The sequence below is a fragment of the Nicotiana sylvestris genome, chromosome 9 (genome assembly GCF_000393655.2).
Source record: "Nicotiana sylvestris chromosome 9, ASM39365v2, whole genome shotgun sequence".
NCBI lineage: Eukaryota > Viridiplantae > Streptophyta > Magnoliopsida > Solanales > Solanaceae > Nicotiana > Nicotiana sylvestris.
In genome coordinates, this window is record NC_091065.1 from 12,550,768 (window position 1) to 12,576,163 (window position 25,396).

Consider the following 25,396-nt stretch of genomic DNA (forward strand, 5'->3'; position numbering starts at 1 on the left):
TAGGCAGACTGGTTTTAAAGCGAGATTTGGCTTTTCTTCTCTCATTTCTCACTTGGTTGGGGCTATATTGGAGAGCTTCAAAGGGAGATTTTCATCAAGCAACACAAGGTAAGTGATTCCCACTCAATATAAGTTATATACATGGATTATATGAGGATCTAAGCATGAAAATTTGTAGAAAATTTGGGATTTGAAAGAAAAACCTAGAAATTGGTATTTTTGGATTTTGATCACGAATTTGGGCATGGAATTGAAAATAAATTATATATTTGAGTTAGGCGCGTCATAGGTAAAGTTTATCTTCGAAAATTTTTGGAATCCGGGCATGTGGGCTCGAGGGTGATTCTTATCGACTTTTCGAGCGAAGTTGGAAATTTTTATAAATTGGATTATAATGAGTATATATTTATGGGTTGCACATTTATTGACTAGTTTTGGAGCGTTGCCATCGGTTTGAGTTAAATTGTTAAAAGATGATAAATGGAGATTTCTTAATTATAAAAGAATTGTTTATTTACTTCAAAATAATGAGCTTACAGCCGTTTTATATATAATTCATGATTAAATCATATCATTGGCATTTTATTTATAGCACATAGTAAGTGTCAGAGTCGAACCCTCGTCACTACTTCTTCGAGGTTAGACGAGATACTTACTGGGTATGCGTTGTTTTCATACTCATACTACACTTGTTGTACATTTTATTGTACAGACACATGTATGTCTAGTGCCCTTGTGGGCGTAGCGGCACGGTTGATACGTGGACTTAGGTGAGCTGCATCTTATGTTACGATCCGCAGCTAGCAGAGTCTCCTTCAGAGTATTTATATTTTTCTCTCCTGTCCAATGTTGTATTCCGGACAGATGATGCATTTTATTTTATTTTTCCTAGTTGATGCTCATGCACTTGTGACACCGGGTTCTGGGATATGGGTTATTCAGTATTGAAATTTGCTAAAAACATTATTATTTACTCTGTGAATTTCATCATTCATTACTTAATCGAAGGAAATTTTGAATTCAAATATATTAAAATGAGAACTAAATTAACTATTTGGTGTTGGCTTGCCTGACAGTGGTGTCCGGAGCCATCACGACCTTTAATGGATTTTGGATCGTGACAGGTATTGAACACCATAATTGCCATTGGAGATATCCCATCCACCCGTGTCTCAGCAAATGCCCTAGACTTGCTCACCCTAATCATCACTTTAACTCTAATTTCTTCCAACATTGTAACAATAGTCTTGTTCCTAGGGCCTAAGATCCATACATTAAAGTTTTCTGCCATATTATTGTCTACACTATCACATTTGAAGAATGTTTGAAAGTATGTCTTGCACCATCTTTCCTTGTTGTGAGATAATTCTATCTTTGAGGTACACTACTAGATATTTTGAGTTACAAAGGAAGTTAGTTTTTATCCTTCTTACCTTTTTTGCCCCTCCTATTTTGTTTCTTGAATTGCTTCACAATACTTAACTCCTCATGCACATCACTTCTATAATCTATAGACTGGTCAGATTCAGCACCATCACCATCATTTCCTGCAATATCATCTTCAAAGTCTTCTTTACTATAGATTGTTGTACAATAGCTAGGTCTTGTGCAGTGTGCTCTACAGTCTATTGAAGAATATCCATCTTCATTCACATCTGCATCGTGTTCACCCATCCCAACATTTGAAGCAACAATAGATGGAGCAAGAAGACAATCAGATTCCCTGCTGCCTCTTTCAATGCTGACAAGTGCATTAAAAGGCTCACCCACTATACTTAAATTGACATCTATACTTGGTATTTGACTACCAGACAAACTAGTAGGACCCCCTTCCTCTATAATTGAGTATTCACCCACATAAATGTCTATTGTGTCCCCATTAGACTACGAGACGCCATCAGTTTGGAGCGCGAGGCCAGCAGAGCTCTACAGGGCTATCACCTTGTTTGGCCAGATCTTCCAATCTTTTCACAATTACAGTTCACTATCTTTCTTTCAGAACCTTGTTACTTTTAAGCTGTCTTTTCGCCTGGGGCTTTAGGACAAGACTACTTACTCCAGTAGGTTAGTAAGCTACCTCTTCCGCTTTCGGGGGAGAGGGTCGGCTGGGCCTGCCTTTTCAATCAATCTTCGGCCGCTCAGTGCCGCTATTGGTACGAGTTGTAAGGAGTCTTGGTCTCGAGTCAAGCTGGGGCGTCATTTCATTCTCGTAACGGGAATGAGTGCACCGCAAGACCAGCGAAAGCCATATATGTCCCTATCATTTTTCAATTCAACCAAATTACCCCCCTTAGAGGAACCACAAAGGTATTTCCTAACTTAGTAATTCCAAAACTCCTAGCATAATCTGTCAGTTCAGGAATTGACAAATGATCTTCTTGATCATTGAAAACATGTTCTCTCTTACCCCCAATATAAACATGCACCACCTTACTCACCATCATCCCTCCAATTTTTCACCTTAGGTTAAAATATTTTGAAGCCATAGATTACCCTACATCCAAAAACAATAACATAAGAGGATTTTACAGAAAAGCCCTAACTTTAAAAAAAACAACCAAACAAAAAAAAGTATTTATCAAAAAAGGCCCAATTTTTAATAGTAAAAAATCACAACACGACAATTTCAGATACATATAAAGTATTTAACAGAAAAAACCCTATTTTTTTAGGTTGTTACGAAAAAACCTAGTAGCCATGCATGTATGAGATGTAGAAATTCATTCTAATTACCTTTAATTTAAAAAGCCCTAAATCATTGTTTCTACAATCGAAACCCTAATCGATACCCTAATCTATACAAACAATATCAAAACCAGGTAAAATGCGCCAGAAAATAAAATCATTTTCAGTAAACAACTACTTACCTAATTGGAATTTCAGACAACTCTCTTCCTGCTGACAGAGATTGTGCTCTATCGATGTTCGTCGGTTGAAGCAGACCCCAACAAACACCAATGGAAACCAGTATTGAAGTAGATTAAAATGGTGAGAAATCAGCAAAACACTACTACATAATATCTCAGTCTTGAGAGAAACCAACACTTCCAAAACCCTCTCTATCAGAGAACCATTTGAGAGAGAAGTTTAAGACAACACTCTAGAATTGTGATTTTTACCCGACTAATTTTGGGGAAAAAGGGTTATATTAGACGGTGGAGTCCAAATCACGGTGATATCTACATGGACAGCCACTTAGACATGTTTTTCCACACCGTGTACAGCGCGTATATACACTGCATACTCACTACCTCAACAATGCGGGCATTTAAAGATAAAAAATCAAATAAAAGGGGTATTTAGGACCCGTATAGTAAAAAGGGAACTAAATAAAAGTCGTCAAGTACAGGGGTTACCTAATATTTCTGCCATAAACTTAACAGTATTATGATAAAAATTAAAATATGGTGGATGTCTACTTTTCCTCCATGATTTTTCTCTCAAATGGTTAATGACATATTTTCTATGTTCAGTGACATATTCCATGACATATTTTCTTCACTTTTCATGTCTATATAAAGGTCTTGTAATAAATAGGAAAATACACACAATTGAAGAAGAAAATTTCTTCCTTTCTCTCTATCTCTTTCTTGTTCATGTTTTACTAAATTGTCTTTATTTCTTGTTCATGTTTTACTAAATTACTTTTATTTCATAACACGTTATCAGCACGAGTCTCTAACTAATTGTATATATATATATATATATATCTACAAAAAAATTTCTACATCCGGAAAGATTACAATTAGAAGCCATACATATCATCACATGGTTAAATGTAAAGAGAAACTACATATGGTAAGTAATGAAATGTAAGAAGGTATGATTATCTTATACTTGTCATTCCTTTAAAATCTCATATGCACACAACTTCGTACTACACCTGTATTGCATAAGCACATATTAATATTACATCTTTTATATCACATGAATGGAATAAAATTTTCGAAGTTCTATATGTGAAAATCATAGTAGCAGTTAATTGTTGATATGATGCATGTCATGGTAACCAAGGATATTTTATATAAATTGTCTTATGCATATTTGTGTGTTAACTATCTTCAATCTGTCCTGTCGCTTTTAACATTTTCTTTTACTTGGATGAATATTTTTTTTCCTTTTGGATTTTTACACTTGCATATAGTACAAAAAAAAAAGAATAAAAAAATGGTCATATTGATTAAAAGCATAAATCACCTTGAAGAAAACAAAGAAATACTTCACATCTTTATCTAGGTTGATTAATTACTTCTTTGAAATTTGGAAAACAAACCAGCTATTGAGAAAGTATACTTCATAATTTATGGTCGTATCATTTGAAAGCAAACAATGATTAGTATGACTACTAGAAGAGGTATTTTTGAGTATCCATGACCTACTTGATGCTTGCTACTGACTTACCATTTTTAAGTATTTTATATGAATGATGCACAAGCTACAACTGGTAAGTTGTTACCTATAATGTCGCTTTTCAGGTAATATAAATACTAAATTTATGTATTAGTATTATATGTGTGTTGTTACCTATATGATGTACTTTTGATAAATTTATTCACTAATTGCTTGGTTGAATTGAGTGAAGGAAAGTCATGGCGTTAAATCAAATCCAATAGGTAGGATATACCCCGAAAACAACAATATTTTTGAGAGAGACTCAATAAATATTATGACAATGATTTTATGATCCTTTTAAACTCTAATAGAATTTAGAAGAAATATTCTGACTACAAACGGTTGTATTTCATATAGATGCTACAAATAATTAATAAAGCTTTACGCTGATTTGAGATTTGTACACTTATTTAAGAAAGCAAATTTGATTTGCTAAGTTGCAAATTAGTTGTGTATAACTTTTTTTGGCATGTGATTGAAATTAAGGCTTGAGAATGAATCTCAATATTGTTTAGCCTATTATGCCATTAATTGAGGAATAGACATCGGGATCAAGTCCTGATGCTCCAATAATGATAAGAGTTGGGTTTGAGTCCCAATTTATTATGGTCTACCATGCCTTTATATTGGTAAGACATTGGGTTTGAGTCCCAATGTACCATATTGATGATATAATGATGACTAAAGAAAAATAATATATTTTTCATGAAAAAGCATGAAAATTGTCCCACTTGATTTGCTCCATTCTTGAAGTGAATGTGATAACAATGCATAATAAGTTTTAATGAAGACAAGTGGTTAAACAATGAACGTGGGCGTTCCAAATATCAAAATAATAATAATCATCACTATGATTATAAAAGGAGAACAATAAGGGTTCTCAAAATAGTCCTTCAAAATGTGAAGCAATGTTTACCATCAAATTGGTATGAAAATAATAAAACACGTCGCTGATTATGATCCATTCCTTGAAGAGAATATGACTTGTGTAAGCATTGAGAATGCAAACTCATTCCTAAAGTTGAATGTGGTAATATGTGATAAAAGCAATGAATAAAGACATGCAATTCATGATTATATGAATACCACACAACTCACCTCCAAGTGAGGTTTGAGTAAAATAAAGAGAATAAATATTATTGTGTGGTTACATGAATATGTCATTGGTCGTGTACATGTGGTACGCCAAATATTATTTTGTCATGCCTTATAAAAGTTATTAAAAGCAAAGTTAAAACAAGAAATGATTTTGCTTATGATGATTTTGACCATGACAATTTATTATGATATAATTTTATCCATGAAGGAGACATTTACCATATGAATGGTATGATAAAAGATCTTGTAGTAAAAAAGTTGTTAAGAACTCTGAAAAACTAATTTGTTACTACCCGGATGAATAAACTTATTCATGACATTGATATTGTAAAGTCTCAAAAGAAACTTTTTGAGTTTCAAATATATAAGTCAAAGTGATTGGCATATTGAGACTATAAATGAAAGGAAGATTGAATATCTTCATATTTCTATAATCATACCGGGTAAATATGAAAGGTTACCCGATCTTCTTTCTATTTGTACTACACAAATATAAGCATGATGCTGGAATCATATGCCACAAGTAAACTAGAGGTTTACTAAAACAAATATTAATTGGCATGACCGGTTGACCATCTCGGTTCAATTATGATGCGAAAAACTAATTAAGAATTACATTGACATATATTGAAGAATAGAAGATTCTTCAAGAATTCTCTTGTGCTTCTTATTCTCATGATATACCAGTTAAAGGTTGAGATTGAATCCCTTGATTTCTAGAAGGAATAAAAGGTGATATATATATATGGGCTCAGTCACCTGCCATGTGGACCGTTTACTATTATATGATTTTAAAAAATGCATCTATTTTATGGTTACATGTGCATTTGTTATCAACTTGCAGTTTGGTTTTTGCAAGATTGCCTGCTCAAATTATTAGAGCATAATTCCAGAATATAAATTATGATGATTTATCTTGATAATACTGGTTTAAATCCAAGTTGGTTTAGCGGAAATTGTATGCCTCCAATTATAGCTAAATCATTGGTTATGAGAATAAAACTCCCAAAAATGAAATTTGGTATGAGATGTATTATTTAATATACACCAGCACTTGTACGCATCTAGCCAAGTTATGAAAATTTCTCCCTATCACAATCGGTTCAGGGTCAGGAACCAAATAATTTCTATATAGAAATATGAATGTGCTATATGATTTAATTATGCCACTACAATGCACAAAGATAGGTTCCCAAAGAAGGTTGGGAAATGTGTTGGTGATCCCAACATTAGGGGGAGAAAGTGGATAGCTGAGAAAGTGATACGCGAAATGAATTATTATGAATACATATAGATCCTCGTACAAGAAAATATGAACTTGAAGTTCAAGTGATAATTAATTTATAAATTATTGCCAGACACATTTGCTGGCCCAAAGCTAAATGTCATATTTCAACTGTTAATGCTCCAAATAAAATAAAGTCCATAAGAGACAGAGTCTATGGCACGCATGAAGCGTAACAGACCAATCGGTTCCAAAGATAAAACTCCTTGAAGAAGGAGAGGGGCAAATATTCAAAATGGTCATAATAAGGAGGCAAGTGCCCTAGAAGAGCACCACGACATAACACTTCATAAGACCTCATGGGAGAGGCTCAGGTACCTGAAAATAATGAAATAAAGAGATCTCAATAAGTTATGTCTTTATTGGGTAATAATGGAACCGACATAAAATGATTGTCGACGATATTGTTAATATAATGTAGCGCTCAATATGATTAATATTGACGAGGATCTTGAGATCAAATCTGTCATGAAATTTGGACGGATAAAAGATTGGCCAAATAAAAAATACGCAATGAAATTGACTTCACTTGAAAAATGTGAAGTTGGACGGATAGTCCAACACCTGAAAGTATAAAGTCAATTGAGGTATAAATGTGTTCTTGTGCGAAAGGTTCAAGTCGATAGACATAAAGACGACTTGTGGCACAAGAAAATTAGTAAATATCCTCACATTGATTATATGGAGACATGTTCTCTTATAGTGGATATAGTCACTTCAGGTTTTAATCTGGCAATATATGAAAAACTTGATATGCGTATAGTGGATATCATTGAAAGATTTAAATTGTCTTGGAGCATATTAAGGTTTCCAAGAAATTTATTAAATAAAGCTTCAAAAATCCTTATACGGATTGAAACAATCAGGGCCCATGTGGTATAATCGCACGAGAGAGTACTTGTTGAAATAAGGGTATAAGAATAATTTAATTTATCCTTGTGTCCTTATAAAAGGATATGAATTTGAATTTGTTATAATCGCCATGTATGTTGATGATTCAAATATCATTAGAACTCCCGGAGAGCTTCCTAAAGCAGTAGACTGTTTAAAGAAAGAATTTGAAATGAAAGATCTTGGAAAGACAAAATTTTGTCTTGGTCTACAAATTGAATATATGAAAGATAGAATTTTTGTCCTTCAATCAGCATACACTAAAAAGATTTTAAAGAGCTTCTATGTGGATAAAGCACATCCATTAAGTACCCCGATGGTTGTGAGATTACTCGATATAAATAAAGATCCACTCCGACCTCATGAAAATAATGAAGAGCTTCTTGGTCCTAAAGTACCATATCTTAATGCAATTGGTGCGCTAATATATCTTGCTAACACTACAAGGCATGACATAACTTTTTCAGTTAATGTCTTAGCAAGATATAGCTCCGCTCAAGGAGAAATTGGAATGAAATCAAGCACATATTGCGTTATCTAAGGGGGATTACCAGTGTGGGCTTATTTTATGGCAATGATTGCAATACCGATCTTGTTGATTATGTCGATGTAGAGTATTTATCTGACACACACAAGGCTTGATCTCAAACATGTTATGTGTTTACATGTGGTGGCACTGTCTTATCTTGGCGATCGACTAAGCAATCAATTGTGGCTACTTCTAATCATGCTGAGATAATTGCTATTCATGAAGCAAGTCGAGAATGTGTATGGTTGAGGTCTACTATACATCTTATTCGAGACAAATGTGGTTTGAAGTGTGACAAACTACCCACAGTTTTGTATGAAGAAAATACAACATGCATAGCCCAATTAAAGAGAGGATTCATAAAGGAGTTAGGACAAAGCACATTTTACCTAAATTATTGTTCACACATGATCTTCAAAAGAATGGTGATATTAATGTGCAACGGATCCGTTCAAGTGATAATATGGCTGATTTGTTCACCAAATATCTATCGGCGTCAACCTTCAAGAAACTAGTGTACAAGATTGGGATACGAAGGCTCAATGATGTGAACTAATAATCTCATTAGGGGGAGTTAATACGCGTTGTACTCTTTTTCCCTTACAAGGTTTTATCCCATTGGGTTTTCCTTGCAAGGTTTTTAACGAGGCAACCAAAAGGCATATAAATATGTGTACTCTTTTTCCCTTATTAGGATTTTTTTTCCCATAGGGTTTTTTCCTAATAAGGTTTTAACGAGGCACATTATTTATGGACATCCAAGGGGGAGTGTTATGATAAAAATTAAAATATGGTGGATGTCTACTCTTCCTCCATGATCTTTATCTCAAATGGTTAATGACATATTCAATGACATATTCCATGACATATTTTCTTCACTTTTCATGCCTATATAAAGGTCTTGTAATAAATAGGAAAATACACGCAATTGAAGAAGAAAATTTCTTCCTTTCTCTCTATCTCTTTCTTGTTCATGTTTTACTAAATTGTCTTTATTTCTTGTTCATGTTTTACTAAATTGCTTTTATTTCGTAACAAACATAACTTTTAACAAATTTGTTAGTTTTTAGGGGTGTATATATCAAGGACCAAAATACACGACCCCAAAACATTAAGGACCATTTTAATCATTTGACACACAAAGTTACCAAGAAAGGAAACAGCGCACGTGGCTGGTTTTTAAGCATAATCTCTCAATTTCCTTTTCCATCAGTCTCTCAATTCTTTATTCCCAAAATCCCAAATACGCACATTTTCTCTCAACACCATTCCTCTGTTTCTGTGTCTGTGTCTTGTTTGGAAGAATGAGTTTAGCAGCGAAAACAGTATGCGTAACAGGAGCTTCAGGTTACATAGCGTCATGGCTCGTCAAATTCTTGCTCCAGCGTGGTTACACTGTTAAGGCTTCCGTTCGTGACCCAAGTTTGTCCCCTTTTCTCTCACTTTTTATCTCTTTCTATAATCAAACGATTCACGTTTTTTATTAGTTTCTGGGTCAGTTTTTTCATTTGATGGAGAAATGGAGAACATGGATTTGTGATCTTTTATGGGTGTTGAGTTTCTTGGATTTTGATTTATGACAATTGGGAGAAAAATGTCGGTTTGATTGCCATGCAATTGGTTTGTTGTGTTTATGATCATTTGGGATGTTAGGATCTTGGAATGTTAGGTTTAAAAGATATTTAATATTTTGATATTCAAGGACGAAAAGGGCAGCCGCACGAAACGTCCTGCATTCGCGTAGAATCGGGGAAGGTTGCACCAAGTGGTGTGACATTGACATAGGCCGCCTACCTTGATGCAAAATGATACCACGGCTTGAAACTTGTGACCTATAGGTCACACGGAGACAAGTGTACCCTTGATATACAAGGACTGTGTCATCTAAAAGATTAAATTATTACGGAGCTGTATATTTTTATTTATATATCTTGATTCACGTGTGGGCCCCATGTTATTTCTCGGGCCAGATTGTGTTTTTTTTTTTTAAATAGTGAGAAGTTTTTCTTTCTATTTTCAATTAATGATGTGTGGCAGTCTCTCTATCTGCTTTGATACCATATTGATTATATGAACGGTTTGATCTAAAAATTTAAGCTATTAGAGAAGGGACACTTTTATTTATTTGTCTAATTAAGGTCTTCAGTTGAGTATTTTGGTTTGATTTCATTAGGCTTCCTCCGTGCTCCAATGGATTGTTAGAAGGCTTTGTACTAATGAGATTTTCAAATTTGACATATAAATGATGTTGTGATAATGGAAAGATATTTTCTCAATTTGTCATACAAGTTTATGTTGTGATTATGTTATCGACTCATGTATCGTTCTCAAACATGGTTGAGCAGAAAAATCCATCTTTTGTTGCCCCCAGGGCTTTGGTCTAGTGTTAAGAGCGCAGTACGTGATGTGTGTGTTAGGCGCACAACACGACTTCAAACTGGGCCACAGACAAAAGTCTGGTATTTAAGAAGGATTTTGGTTTGGCGGGGGGGGGGGATTATCCATTGAGTTTCCCACTGACACTCCGGAATTTCTCTTTCTATGGAGAAAGCAAATATCTTTTGCTATAGGAGTTGGTCTACTGAAGACATAAAGTTTGAGTAAAAAGTGGTTGATTAATGTGTCTAGATTATTTGATTGCTCTCTGCATCTTCCCGCTTCTTCTCCACGTTAAACCACCTAATATTGCTCCTCCAGCCCCATTATGAGCCATTGACACATTATACCTCTATGTATTGGTACATATGTTTTCTGATTCAAACGCTCACTGGCCCTGGCCTGCTATTAGACCAAATCCTATCTCATCCATGACCTTGCAGCCACTTCTTTCGTTATGAGAATTTCTCCTTATTGTTGGTCAGTGTCTGATGAACCCGGAGAACATATTTTATGAAAATTTGGCCAAGTCCTTATTTGACCAATGTAGGGGAAATGGGTTATGTAGCAGTCCGTGACTTAAAAGTTTTCCACTTATCCCATTGCTTATTCTCCCACCTTCGCCCTCACCCCGTCTTCTTTTTCTTGCTTATTCTCCCAGCTCCCCCTTCCCTTCCTTTGTTTAGAGAATTCAAGCTTTGTGACTTGATTACTCAATTGATTATTATGGCACATCACTACGCAAAACCAACTTTTCTTCAAATGTATTTTGTTCTTAGCTATGTCTGTATTAATTTCGCAAGATTGTAGGTCTTTCCCTACCATGTGATTTAGAGTTTTTTCTCCTATTAACACACGAACTAAATAAGTTTAGTATAGTAAAGAAAAGATTACTAAGGTTGATCTTGTTTTGCCTATCACATGGATTTAAAATTTCAGCGCTCTTAATTTAATATCGAAGTATGAAAAAATTAGATATTTCATTCTATGCCTATGTTATTAGGTCATATTTACTGCTTATATGTGGTGAATACATTGTGATTTCTTCTTGCAGATGATCCCAAGAAAACACAACATTTGCTTTCCCTTGGTGGGGCCGAAGAGAGGCTTCACTTGTTCAAAGCAAACCTCTTAGAAGAAGGTTCATTTGATGCTGTGGTTGATGGATGTGAAGGTGTATTCCATACAGCATCTCCATTTTACTACTCTGTTACAGATCCACAGGTCCCTCCCATTCTCGTAAATTTGATATTGTAAATACTTATCCTTTATTCTAGGTAGACAAGAGGGGTTGCTCTGATGGTAAGCAACCTCCACTTCCAACCAAGAGGTTGTGAGTTCGAGTCACCCCAAGAGCAAGGTGGGGAGTTCTTGGAGGGAAGGATACCGAGGGTCTATTGGAAACAGCCTCTCTACCCAAGGGTAGGGGTAAGGTCTGCGTACACACTACCCTCCCCAGACCCCACTAAGTGGGATTATACTGGGTTGTTGTTGTTGTTGTTGTTGTTATTCTAGGTAGTGCTGAGAAAAGCCCAAAGTGTAATGGTGTTCTCTAGAAATCAATAGAAGTGTGGAAATCAGCATCTTTATTATCTTAATATCAAGTTAGCTTTAGTCATTACAGAGTCAATATCACCACTTCTAGTCTCTCTAGGAGAAATTCAGTTGCATTTGAAAGGAGCCCAATGCTATGCTGTTGAACCATAACATTTGTCCTGTTTCATTGTCCTGCCATAGCATAGCATAGCATTTGTCCTGCCATAATATAATTTGCGTTTTCACTTTCTCTAGTCCTGGTTCCTTCTCCATTTGTTCGGTCCTACTCATATTTTTCTCTTTTTCAGATTGAAATTTCACTCTCTTTCTTCTCTTCTTTCAAGCTCCTTTTGTAGCTTGGCTGTTTAGTAACTTGACGATCCGTATCAAAATTAGACTGCCATAGAAAACTTTTTAAAAGTTTAGTTTCATGAAATCTGTTCATCCATTGAAAAAACAGTTAGCTTAAGCTATGTGATATCTCCCCAGCTGCCTAACAGCCTAAGCATAGGTGCACAGAGTTACTCAGTACTTGTGCTAGTGGGAGATAGTGGGTACCGACGGGATTTTTGGGGTATGTGCAAGTTGGCTCAAACACCACCATTACTAAAAAGAAAAAGAAATCATTCACCATTATTACTTGTCCGCAAATGTCAGTTAAGTTACTTTTTTACCACCTATTAGACTAAGAGCCCGTTTGGATGAGCTTGTTGTAAGTGACTTTTAAGCCAAAAGCCATAAGTTAGGAATTCTAGCTTTTGGCTTATTTTTGTCATTTTAGCTTAAAAATAAGTGCTTAAAAGTATTTTTTTACTTTATCCAAACACTACAATGGCTTAATAACAATTTTGGCTTAAAAACACTTAAAATAAGCCAATCCAAACGGCTCATAAAACTCTCACATAAATACGAAAGCTAATTTTTTTTAAAAACAAAATATGAAACCTAATAAAAGTAGTGATTGAATGGTTTGAATCATGTCGGTAAGATAACAAATTCTCCTTGATCTATCTCTAGAACTCTCTCTGCTTTGGATCATATCTAGCGGCTATAAAACTAGACTTATGGTTGGTCGAGGAAAGTTCATTAGAGTAAGTAGTAGGGATAGAAAATGGGTGGGGTAGGCTGAATTTGGCCGGTTAAAATTGGCCAAATCAATAGATGACCATCCCAAAAGTATATTCTAGCCCGAGTGGGTTGGATCAAGATGGGCTAACAATGGGTTATAGTCTGATGTGCCAACTTGACCCATCATTTGTACATTTTGAAACTTATTTTCCTTCTAGTATAAAAGTGTCTTCCAGACATTAGTTACATACGAAACGTGTGTTATCGTAATTTCTTAACTTGCTTTGCATGCATAGCATGACAAAAAATTGTAATATCTAATTCTGATGCTTGGATTATTTAGAAATTATAAACGGTATAATATAAAGATAATTACTTTCTGAAAAAGTAGCGAAGCTAATACATATTCTTCTTTTGGAATTTGGATCAAAGTTGTCTTTGATATTGTTCATTTAAAAATGAAAAATGATAATTTTTCAGTGATCCCGAAAAAGATTATTTGTAGATTAGTGGCCAACTTATACATATTACACAAATATGATGTTTAAAAGTAAGTAGTGGTCATCCCTTTAAAGGAAAACTGTGACAGTGGCTTAAATGTCATGAGAGAACAATCCAATATTAAAGTATACAGCTCTTGAAATATATAAATCTTAAGAATTTCATAATGTTATTATGGTGCTTTGTTTATGGACCTCTACTAGCTGATGGTGGAATTGTTCACATTTGGTAGTTGCACAATAAGATTAGTCATGTTTTCCAGAAAATGAAATGTGTATTATGTTAATGGTATTTATTTTATGAAATTAACATAGCCAACTTGCTTTCTAGTGATGGTTTTCATTGCAAGTCAACCCTGGGTTTGCCCATATTTCAGGCTGAGTTACTTGATCCTGCTGTCAAGGGGACACTCAATCTTCTCGGTTCATGTGCCAAAGCACCGTCAGTAAAACGAGTGGTTTTAACATCTTCCATAGCTGCAGTTGCTTATAGTGGTCAGCCTCGGACACCTGAGGTTGTGGTTGATGAAAGCTGGTGGACCAGTCCAGACTATTGCAGAGAAAAACAGGTGTGCCTATATTTCTTTCTTCGTCTTTTTTGGGCACATTCACGGAAAAACAGGTGTGCCTATAGTTCTTTCTTCGTCTTTTTAAGGGCACATTCACGGACAATTTAAAGTGTGCTAATAATGTGTAACTATTTATTCTTGTGTGTGTATTGGGAAAATTAGGGACTTATAAATGTTTAAAACAGCAGCCGAGGCGTGCCTAAAAAATTTGTAAACACAATATATACTCTCTATAAGAGTGTAAGGGCTACCTAGATTTGTGATGAACTAGACTCTTTGCCTACAGTTACTTTTACGATAGCTTGGTACTAAGATTGACCAGGCGCATCATAGCGGTGTGCATCTTATCATTTTAATCTCAACAAGAACTCATTAACCATGACAAGGTTACTTTTACGATAGCTTGGTACTAAGATTGACCAGGCGCATCATAGCGGTGTGCATCTTATCATTTTAATCTCAACAAGAACTCATTAACCATGACAAGGTAATCCAGTTTAAAGAATTTCTTACTGCATCTATGCTCGGCACTTAATTCTGATTAATGTCACAAGTTGCTATTTTTGAAGTTATTTATGCCAATTGAAGTTTCTGATCCTTACTTTTAGGTGTTCATCCAAGCGCTTCTCTGGTTGATATATAATTAGGAAGACGTGTGTTTTGGACATATATGCTTAAAGTTATGCTGTTTTAGTGACTTTTTAATTATAAAGAATCATCTCATATTACATTATATGTTTTATTTGCGACGTATCAAGTCTGGTGAGTACATACATTTCGTTGGTTTCTTTTGATTGAAATCTTTGAGATTAGTTGCAATGAGTCTTGTAAGTGACCTCCTTGTCCTTTGCATGTTTAAATAAAGCAGTCACATTTTGTGAAGATCTCCGGTTTTCTGTCTCCGAGCTTCCTTAGAAAAGAAAAAGGCTCAATATATGAATAATGTTATTACTCTTGGCAACTGCATACTTTCCACCATTTTGAATCTCTCTCTCTCTCTCTCTCTCTTGTGGGAATTGTAGACTCTCCACTATTTTGATCCCCCCCCCTCCACGGGGGTCTGGATTTCAATCTATGACATTTTCTTTCCTCGTGTTTCTTTTTAGCTCTGGTATGTTCTCTCAAAGACATTGGCTGAGGATGCTGCATGGAAGTTTGTGAAGGAGAAAGGGATTGATATGGTTGCAATAAATCCTGCTATGGTTATTGGTCCTTTGTTACAGCCTACACTCAATACTAGTTCTGGTGCAGTCTTGAACTTGGTAAATGGTATGTTTTAAACTTTAGTTAGTTAAATCTTTACCTTATAGCTTATACTAAGTACCTTTATCAATCTGGTGAAGTAACATGGACAGGACTGTTAAATCTAACAAATAGAAATATCAAAGGCCGCGCGGCAGGCCAAGACCAAGGCTGTGTGCAATGCCAAGGCGGTCTCTAAGGCCAAGACAAAACACAAAATTCTGCCATCTTTTTCTTTTCGGTCAACCTAAGTAGACCTATTCGACTACTTTAACAAAACTAGATTGATCTTCCTCCTAGTATGAATATGACAAGAGCGTATATGGGAGTTCTTTTTCCCATTATTAATAAAATTATTTGCCTTAAAAAAATGAATATGACAAGATTCTCACCTCAGTCTTATGGCTTAAAATAATGGGGTTAAATTGAGAGCAATTCGTCCAAAATACTGGTTCGGCTTTTTATCATTTTGCTCTTGTTGGGTGTTGTCCTGTTGCTTTGGCTGGAATTTGAAGGACTCGAGGCTGATGGGCTAGGTGGGGTGGCTATGGTTAAGTACAATTATTGCAAAAGACAATGCTGGGGTGATGTGCTTATTAAACTAGAGGTGAATTCTCTTGTATATTTCAAACAAAATGGGAGATCAACTTAGTTTTTGTATATAACCATCATTAAAGTCCAAAGCAGGGGAAGGTCAATTATTATTGTTCCGGAGGCGACATTCAATTCAGGTTGGTCAAATATTGCAACAAAAATAGAAAGGTTCATTAATGGCAGGGTACGAAGGAACACCATTATTGCTCCAAAAGTCATTGAAGGACTTCTTTACTCAAACACAGTCAGAAACCATAAATGGGCAAGCAGAGATATGAAGGAAGCGGAGATCCAACAAGAAGGAGACACTATACACATTTCTGGAGATTTAACACACAACGATTTGCTAGACAGGTGCCTGGTGGGATTCATTCCAGACGAAAACTTCGAAATTGCAACTTTATAGGAAGTTCGTAAATGGGCAGCAAATTCTTGGAAGCAACCACATGGAATCAACATCTACGAGATGCACCAGAATAGGTTCCTCTTCGAATTCTCTTCGAAAATAATCGCTGACCATGTACTGAGAAGCGAATGGTTTTTGAAGAAACACAAAGTTAAGCTCCAATGGTGGAATCCGATGGTTGGGTCCGTTCCAAGAAATAAAATGATGAATCATGTATGGATTAGATTAGTAGGGCTTCTGCTAGAGGGATGGTCTCAAAACGTATTCAAAGAAGTTTGGGAATTTTGTGGTGGCTGGATCGAAACTGAGGAGGAAACAAAACTAAAAAATCACTTGAAATGGGCAAGAATAAAGGTGAGAGGAGATGGATCGGCAATACCAAAAACAGTGAAAGTAGAATGTGAAAGGGTAGTATTCGAGATTCAGATCTGGTGTGAAGCTCCGGTGAGAACGTTCGGCGGTGTAAACGGAGAAGACAATCGCACGAACATGAGAGTAATAGCAAACAAGCAGCCAATAGGGGAGGGATAGGTTGAACCTGCTAGAGGGATGGTCTCAAAACGTATTCAAAGAAGTTGGGGAATTTTGTGGTGGCTGGATCGAAACTGAGGAGGAAACAAAACTAAAAGAGCAAGTGATCAGAGCTACATGTGTTGAACCTGAGAGTAATAGCAAACAAGCAGCCAATAGGGGAGGAGCTACATGTGTTTTGATGGGACATGTGGGTAGCTCAAAGCAGGTTCAACCTATCCCTAAAAGAGCAAGTGATGAGTTATGTGACTCTTTAATGAATACTAATAGGGTTTCGCAGCACTACAACAAAAAAAGAATTGTGCCCAGATTCATTGGCCCAAATTATATCTGAAGAGAAGGCATTTAAAATACCATTCACAAAGCACTTGCCAGATCCTTTTAATGAAGAGATAACAACTATTCAGTTCGAATCTTCTGGGGCAAATCAAATGACCACTTTCTGGGAGGAACCAAAGGAAAGAAACAACAACGACAGTTCAAAAGAAGAGAAAGAAGAGAGGGAGGATGATGGAGATAAAGAAAATCAACAAGAAGCTATTCCCGAAGATAACGCTATGTTGATTCTTGCTGAGCACAGAAGGAAGGGACAAAATTTAGAGGGCTACAACAACATGCACATGCAATCAAAAGAATCTGATATGGCTGTGGAATGGGCAATTGAAGAAATTGTGCCTCTAAACCATCAAAACTTGGAGGCAGAAGAAGACCTGGAATTTGAAGCATCAATATGGGTACATCAGAATATCATTAGATTGAGCAAAGAATTTGGGGTGGACTTTAGTGGATGTGAGAGAGAAGCATTGGAACTTTACATGAAAATTGACAACAGAAGGCAAGCGATCAAAGGGAAAGAAGTTACACAGGATGTCCAGATTTCAAAGAAGAAGAAGGGATTCAAAGAGCTGAAAGGTTTTGATATTGGAAGCAATTTCAAGAGCAATAGAACTAGAAGCAGGGGGGAAGCATCATCAGTCATAGCCAATGTTAGTGAACATTATTTCATGGAATGTTAGGGGACTTAAATAGAGTCAGGAAAAGGAGATTAATTAAAAGTTTGATACTCAGTTGGAAGGCAGAGATATTTTGCTTCCAAGAATATAAAATAGAAGGGGGTATTAGGGAGATTGTAAAAGAATTATGGGGTAATAGATGGATGAAATTCGCTTAGCTGGAAGCTAGTGGGACTAGAGGGGGTATTGTAGTAATGTGGGATGGTAGAATATGGAAGGGGGAGGTATGTTGGGTTAGAGCACATACAGTTACATGTAAATTTTCAAGTAAGACTCCGGAATACGCATGGCATCTTGTGTATGCTCCTAATGATCGAAAAAAGAGGGAGGAAGTATGGTGGGAGCTAGCAGGTGCAAGAGGTCTATTTAATGGACCTGGGGTGGTATGTGGGGATTTCAATACAGTAAGGTACCCATCAGAGAAGAAGAATTGTTCCAGATTCACAAGAGCTATGACTGATTTTTCAAACTTCATTGGAGACATGGAACTGGTAGATATCCAATTATCAGGAGGAGAGTACACATGGAGAAAAGGTGACAGACATGTAATAGCAGCCAGACTGGATAGATTCTTGATTTCTGCTGACTGGAATGAAGACTTCAGAAACATAATGCAATCATTGCTTCACAGAATTACTTCAAATCATTATCCATTGATGCTGCAATGTGGTAGTTGGGATCCAGTTAAATCATACTTTAAGTTTGAGAACTGGTGGTTACACACTGAAGGATTCAAAGACAGAATTGAAGAATGGTGGAACTCTTTCACCTGTGAAGAAGGCCAGATTTCATTCTAACTGTGAAGCTTAAAGCATTGAAGACAAAGTTAAAGGAATGGAGCAAAACTCTTCAAGGCAACTTAGCATTACAGAAAGCAAGTATCCTCAACCAACTTGTAGTGCTGGAGGAGATACATGACCAAAGGAGCTTGTCAGAGGAGGAAATAATCACAAAAACATCATTGACCATGGAGTTTGAGGAGATTGCAAACCATGAAGAAGTAGCATGGAGACAGAGATCCAGGGCCCTTTGGTTAAAAAAGGGAGACTGAAATACCAAATTCTTCCACAGAACAGCTAATGCTCACAGGAGATTTAATAATATAGATCAGTTAATAGTAGAAGGGGGATCTCTACAAAACCCGGAAGATATCAAGAGGGAGGTGATCAGATTCTATCAAAACCTATACACAGAAGAAGAGGAGTGGAGGCCACTAGGTTCCATCAGAAACAACCAGATGTTTACCACAGAAGATAACTCAATGCTGGAGAGTCCATTTGGAGAGCAGGAAATATGAGACAGTGTTAAGGCATGTGCAGGTGACAAAGCACTAGGTCCAAATGGTTTCACAATGGCCTTTTTCTCCAATTGCTGGGATGTGGTTAAAAAGGATGTAGTAGATGCGGTTCAAAACTTTTATGATCAAGGAATGTTTGAAAAGAGCATTAATGCCACTTTTGTAGCTTTGATTCCTAAAAAGCAGGGGGCCAAAGAACTGAGAGATTTCAAGCCTATCAGTCTGATAGACAGTATATACAAAATTATCTCCAAGTTACTGACTGAGAGGCTAAAAAAGGTGGTCAACAAGCTGGTGGATTCTCAACAAATGGCTTTCATAAGAGGCAGACAGATCATGGACGCTGTCCTTATAGCTAATGAATGCATCGATACAAGGAAAACAAGCAGAGAACCTGGTATACTATGCAAGCTGGATATAGAGAAAGCATATGATCATTTGAACTCGAATTTTCTCCTTGAAACACTAAGAAGAATGGGTTTTGGTAGAAGATGGATTCACCGGATAAAATACTGCATCTCAACTGTAAGCTTCTCGGTACTCATCAATGGAGCACCAGCTAGTTTCTTCCCTTCCCAGAGGGGTCTGAGACAAGGAGATCCCCTATCCCCTTTCTTATTCATTATTGCGATGGAAGGTTTGAACGATATGCTAAAAAGAGCACAGACAAACAATTGGATCAGAGGATTCAAGGTGAACTGCAGGGATGATAGCAACATGAGGATTTCACACTTGCAGTATGTTGATGATACTTTGGTGTTCTGTGAAGCTGATAGAGAACAACTGAAAGTACTAAGGGTGATATTCATTCTTTTCGAAGCCACTTCTACACATAAATTGGTACAAAAGCTTCATTTATCCGGTTAATGAGATAATGGAGGTACAAAGTCTTGCTGATATTCTAGGTGGGAATGTAGGTGAACTCCCTACTGTATACCTGGGGATGCCACTGGAAGTCGAGAGCAAATCAAAAGGAATTTGGAATGGAGTGTTGGAGAAGTGTGAAAAGAAGCTAGCAAACTGGAAGAATCAATATCTAGCTATGGGGGTAGACTAACTCTGATTAACTCTGTATTAGATGCCATGCCTACTTATATGATGTCTCTATTTCCTATCCCAGTTAATGTAGCGAAGAGAATTGATGCTTTAAGAAGAAATTTCCTATGGGAAGGCAACAATGAGAAGAAGAAGTTCCACCTGGTTAACTGGAGCATCATCACTACTAGCAAAAAGGCAAGGGGACTAGGAATAAAAAACATAAGGGTTCAGAATCAGTGTTTGATGATGAAGTGGCTATGGAAATTTACATCAGATGAACAATCACTGTGGAAGGAGGTTGTTACGGAGAAGTACGGAACGGAAGGAAAATGGACAACCAAAGGAGAAGACCATATGGCGTCAGTTTGTGGAAGTCAATCGGGAATCTATGGCCAAAAATGATTAATAAATCCAAGTTCAAGGTAGGAAATAGTAGGAAGATTTCACTGTGGGATGACAATTGGCTAGGACAAGGACCATTGAAGGATCTCTTTCCTGACATATATTCCTTGAATCAACAGCAACAAGCAACATTACATGAGACATGGACTAATCATGGATGGAATCTTACATTCAGAAGAATGCTAAATGATTGGGAAATTGAAAGAGTAACTGACTTTTACAATACTTTGGAGCTATTCAGTGGTATCAACTCTAATCAAGATCTTATCGTATGGCAAAGCAATAGGCAGGGGAAGTTTTCTGTTAGGTCTCCTTACAAGGAATTCAACTTGTCCAACAACCAGGTTTGCTATTGGCCATGGAAGATGATATGGAAAGTAAAAGTTCCATACAAGGTTGCGTGCTTTACATGGTTACTGCAAAAGAAGCAGTACTAACACAAGATAATTTAGTCAAGAGAGGATTCCACCTGTGTTCTAGATGTTACTTATGTGGAGAGAAGACAGAGACAATTAGCCATCCTTTTTTGCATTGCAATTTCACTCTCCAAATATGGAGAATCTTCATCAGCTTAAGGGGAATATCATGGGCAATGCCAGGCAATGCCGGGAAGAATTAATGATGTTCTAACTTGCTGAATAGGGAGGGCAACATTTCTAGTTATAAAGAGAGATGGAGAATTGTTCCAGCATGCATATGGTGGACAATTTGGGAAGAGAGAAACCAAAGATGCTTTGAATACAAATACAATAATATCCAAAAGATAAAGATGAAATGTTTGGCTCTTTTCTATTTTTGGTGTAAAGGAAAGTGTCTGGAGAATCATGAATCCATTTTTGATGTTCTAGACTCCCTGTGAGATGACCTAGGATTAGTAGTGCTCTGTTTTTGCCTTTATGGGCACTTTCTTTGTAAATATGGGTAGGGATGGCAATTGGGGCGGGGCAGGGCAAACAGTAAACAGGGCAGGGCAGGGAAATATGTAAATGGGGCGGGGCGGGGCAGGGCAGGGCAAAACTATATTTTTGAAAAATTTTAATGGGGCAGGGCAGGTTGTAGGTCAGCCCCTTGCTTACTTTATTGTTCTATGTCTTCTTTTTCATAAATTGATATTGAAGTAGCTAGAGGATGTCGCAGACACAAATTTGGAATAATACCTTTAAAGGATGGTAGAATTTTCTACGTATTAATGAATGTAACATGAAAGCTACAATTAAAGAAATAGACAATCCAAAGTATACATATTATGCGTTATCTTGAGAGTGAGAGAAGCCATGTGTTGTATGATTTTCAACCGTGACATTTACTAATGCCAACTTTAATTGTTCGTAATTTATAATTCGTGATAAAATTTTAAAAAGAATGCCGAAGTCCCTTCTTAATTGTCAATATTTATAAAGACAAATATTGACAATTAAGAAACAAATATAATTGCAATATAATTGAAATATTGAAATATTGAAACAAATATAATTGCAACAAATATTGAAATATAATTGCAATATTATGTATCTTCTCATAGTTAATCTTCGAAGATGATGGTTAAAAACCAAATAGCACGTTAATCTTCGAAGATGATGGTTTAAAACAAAGATGATGTTCTTTGTTTTTCTTTGGCATAGTTGATGTAAAATATGGTATTTATATAAATATACGGGTAAGACAAAGTATTTACTGGAAAATGAAAAAAAATAAAAAAAATGAAAATGAATCTAAACGGGGCAGGGCGGGGCGGGGCAGGGCAAAATTTTGGAACAAGGCTAAACGGGGGCGGGTCAAAATCTTAGTGGGTCAAAGGTTGCCCTGCCACACCCTGCCCTGCCCCAATTGCCATCCCTAAATATGGGTGACTTCACTTTTTTAGTGAAGTCTTTTTATTAATATATAAATCTGTTACATTCTCAAAAAAAAGAGAGGACTTCATAGTAATATACCCTTTTAAGTTTAAATATCAATCAAAGGCTAAACAGAACAATTGAGGCAGACAATATTAGTCATGAAAATGTAATCATTTTATTGGTAAAATTACTTTTTCTTATTTTCCCCCCTAATGATATTGCAATCTGTTTATTCATTAAATATGTTTTACCTTCCCTTTCCTCATTTTGAATGTTTATTTTCCATGTTATATAGGTGCCGAGACATACCCAAATTCTACCTTTGGGTGGGTTAACGTCAAAGATGTCGCAAATGCACATATTCTCGCATTTGAGAATCCTTCAGCTAATGGAAGATATTTAATGGTTGAGAGAGTTGCCCACTACTCTGATATACTGAAGATATTACGTGATCTTTACCCTACTATGCGACTTCCAGAAAAGTAAGTACTCATCAAAAAATAAGTTCGTTTTTGCTTGAGCTTTGATCAGTGGCGGAGGCAGGATTTCCGCTAAGGGGGTTCAAAAAGAAAAAAGTTAAAAAAAATTGTAGCTAGTGGGAATTGAACCTATGACCTTACAAAAGTTTGAACCCCCTTGACCACTCAGCTATGTTTTTGGGCTGTGTCAAGGGGATTCAAAGCTTAATATATAGAGGTAAAAAAAACAGATTTTGCCTTATATATACTATGTAACTTTTTGGCGAAGGGGTTTCGGGTGAATCCCCTTCCGCCCCTCTAAATCCTCCTCTGGCTTTGATCACACAAACTTGCTATGTCGTTAGATGAATATGACATGCAGATTGATTCTTGATCACTTTATGTGAGAGAAATAGATCAGCGAGAGAGAGAGCGCGCACATGAGACAATCAAGCTTTTGAAATAGCATGAAACTATCAAGCTTTGCATTGAAATTGCTTTTTAACTACATTTCTTGAAATAACCTCTGTAGGTGTGCTGACGACAATCCGTTGATGCAAAACTATCAAGTATCAAAGGAAAGGGCGAAAAGCTTGGGTGTTGAATTCACTCCTCTCGAAGAAAGCATCAAAGAAACTGTCGAAAGTTTGAAGGAAAAAAGGTTTTTTGGAGGCTCATCGGCTATGTGAGCGTTTCTCAAAGCTTTTCTGGAAAGTCAGCAAGTCTTGAAAAACTTATATTCTTTACAAAAACTAGTACAACCATAGCCTGAACAATTATTCTTCCTTTTATTTTTGGGCTAATTTAGAATTGAGGTTTCAGAGTCTATACCCCTTAATAATTTTTTATCAAACTTGGTTGAAATTTTTTGTGAATTTCTATAGCTGCATAGATTGCTTAGCAAAGCTATTAATGCAAAGCATAAATATATATATGTAAGCTCTTATCGAGTTTTAAGATTTAGTCACTGTCTTGATGCAACAAGCTCTTAAAATACCATGAGCAGAACATTAGAGATGCACAACAAAGCGGACCTTGCCTAATGACCAATGACCCCAACTTGTTTGGGATTGAGGCGTAATTTTTGTTGTGGTGAGGACATGCGGAGATTGTAATGCATAGTGTATGGTATAAAAAAGAGTTTTATTTGGCGAAGTAAGATAAGGAACATTCTGAAGTGGTAGTTTGGAAAAAACATGAATCAAGTTTATGATTTATGCTATCCTTGAGACTTGCTCCCACTCACTTTTAAGACCATTTTATGGTCACTAGGGCATCACAAGGAGAAAAATGTTAAATTCAAGTGAAATAGTTTAGGATTATTTTGGTTATACTCTTCATTTAGATAAGAAATAACGATGGTTAAAGAAACTAGGGGCATGCATAAATTTCCTAAAATTAATGATGAATTGCAAATAGTTCTGGGAACGAACAAAAAATGCTTAAACAGAGACCTCTTTCCTTCCAAATGCCATCGCCTTCCATACTAGCTATAGTTTAAAGGTTGTCTCAGATTTCCTAAAATCCTACCGTGTATAATATATAGGAACAATTACACTGTATATCACCCGACCCAGTTCTATAACCATAAAGCGCCCATATTTTGGAATTTTACACGCTGAGGCCCATATTGTATATATCTTGAAATAAAAGTTTCAATGTTTAACCCAAACAATCTTCACTCATCTCTTCTAGATTTTCTCCTCTTCTTCTTTCCACTCCAGTGGCCACCTCTCCTAAGTTTGTTGTGAAGTCAAGATTTTGATATCCAAACCAAAATTAGGTTGAGGGAGTTAGAAGCTTTTCAGATATGAAAATTTATGAAAGAATCGTGCTCAAATTCGAGTGGGTGCTATTGAAATTAATTGATAATAGTCCAAGAAGCTTCAACCTAGAGATTTGGTTCAGTTGGACTACTTTGCAACTCTTTGAGAGCGAATTTGGTGAGGTAAAATTTGGAAAAGAACTGGGTTCTTGATTTTTATTGAAATTTCTTCAAGATTGAAATTCTGGATTGAAAAGACCGAATTGAGTTCTTATTTTTGTTGAAATTTCTTCAAGATTGAAGTTCTAGACAGAGATTTTAAGCCTATTCCAATTTATGAGTTTTTTAATAGACATGGGGAAGATGTATTTTGGTGAAAAAATCAAATGGGTATTGATTAATATCGGTGAAATTATTTGGGTGAAGCTAAAAATATTAAAAAAGCTTTTAGTAACTAGAATCTAGAGTACTGGATTGATTGAGCATGATTAATATTGGTTTTGAGAATCATACCAGTTGAAAAAGGAAATTGAAGGTGAAATTCAGTTTTCATATACAACATTATACA

The 25,396-nt window shown here is 36.1% G+C and overlaps 1 protein-coding gene and 1 long non-coding RNA gene across 2 annotated transcripts; one reads left to right on the forward strand and one right to left on the reverse strand.

Moving 5' to 3' along the window:
• Positions 1-2,001: 2,001 nt before the first annotated feature.
• LOC138876847 (uncharacterized) lies at positions 2,002-3,121 on the reverse strand. The gene is made up of 2 exons (XR_011402122.1): positions 2,868-3,121; positions 2,002-2,494 (listed from the first exon to the last, which is right to left on the reverse strand). It is a non-coding gene; the product is annotated as an uncharacterized lncRNA (long non-coding RNA).
• A 6,261-nt stretch (positions 3,122-9,382) lies between these two features.
• On the forward strand, positions 9,383-24,026 carry LOC104247795 (phenylacetaldehyde reductase-like). Its single transcript, XM_070156091.1, has 6 exons — positions 9,383-9,617; positions 11,626-11,795; positions 14,053-14,244; positions 15,351-15,513; positions 22,901-23,087; positions 23,596-24,026. The coding sequence occupies exons 1-6, from the start codon at positions 9,500-9,502 to the stop codon at positions 23,750-23,752; spliced, it is 987 nt and encodes a 328-aa protein (XP_070012192.1). The 5' UTR covers positions 9,383-9,499; the 3' UTR covers positions 23,753-24,026.
• Positions 24,027-25,396: the final 1,370 nt, after the last annotated feature.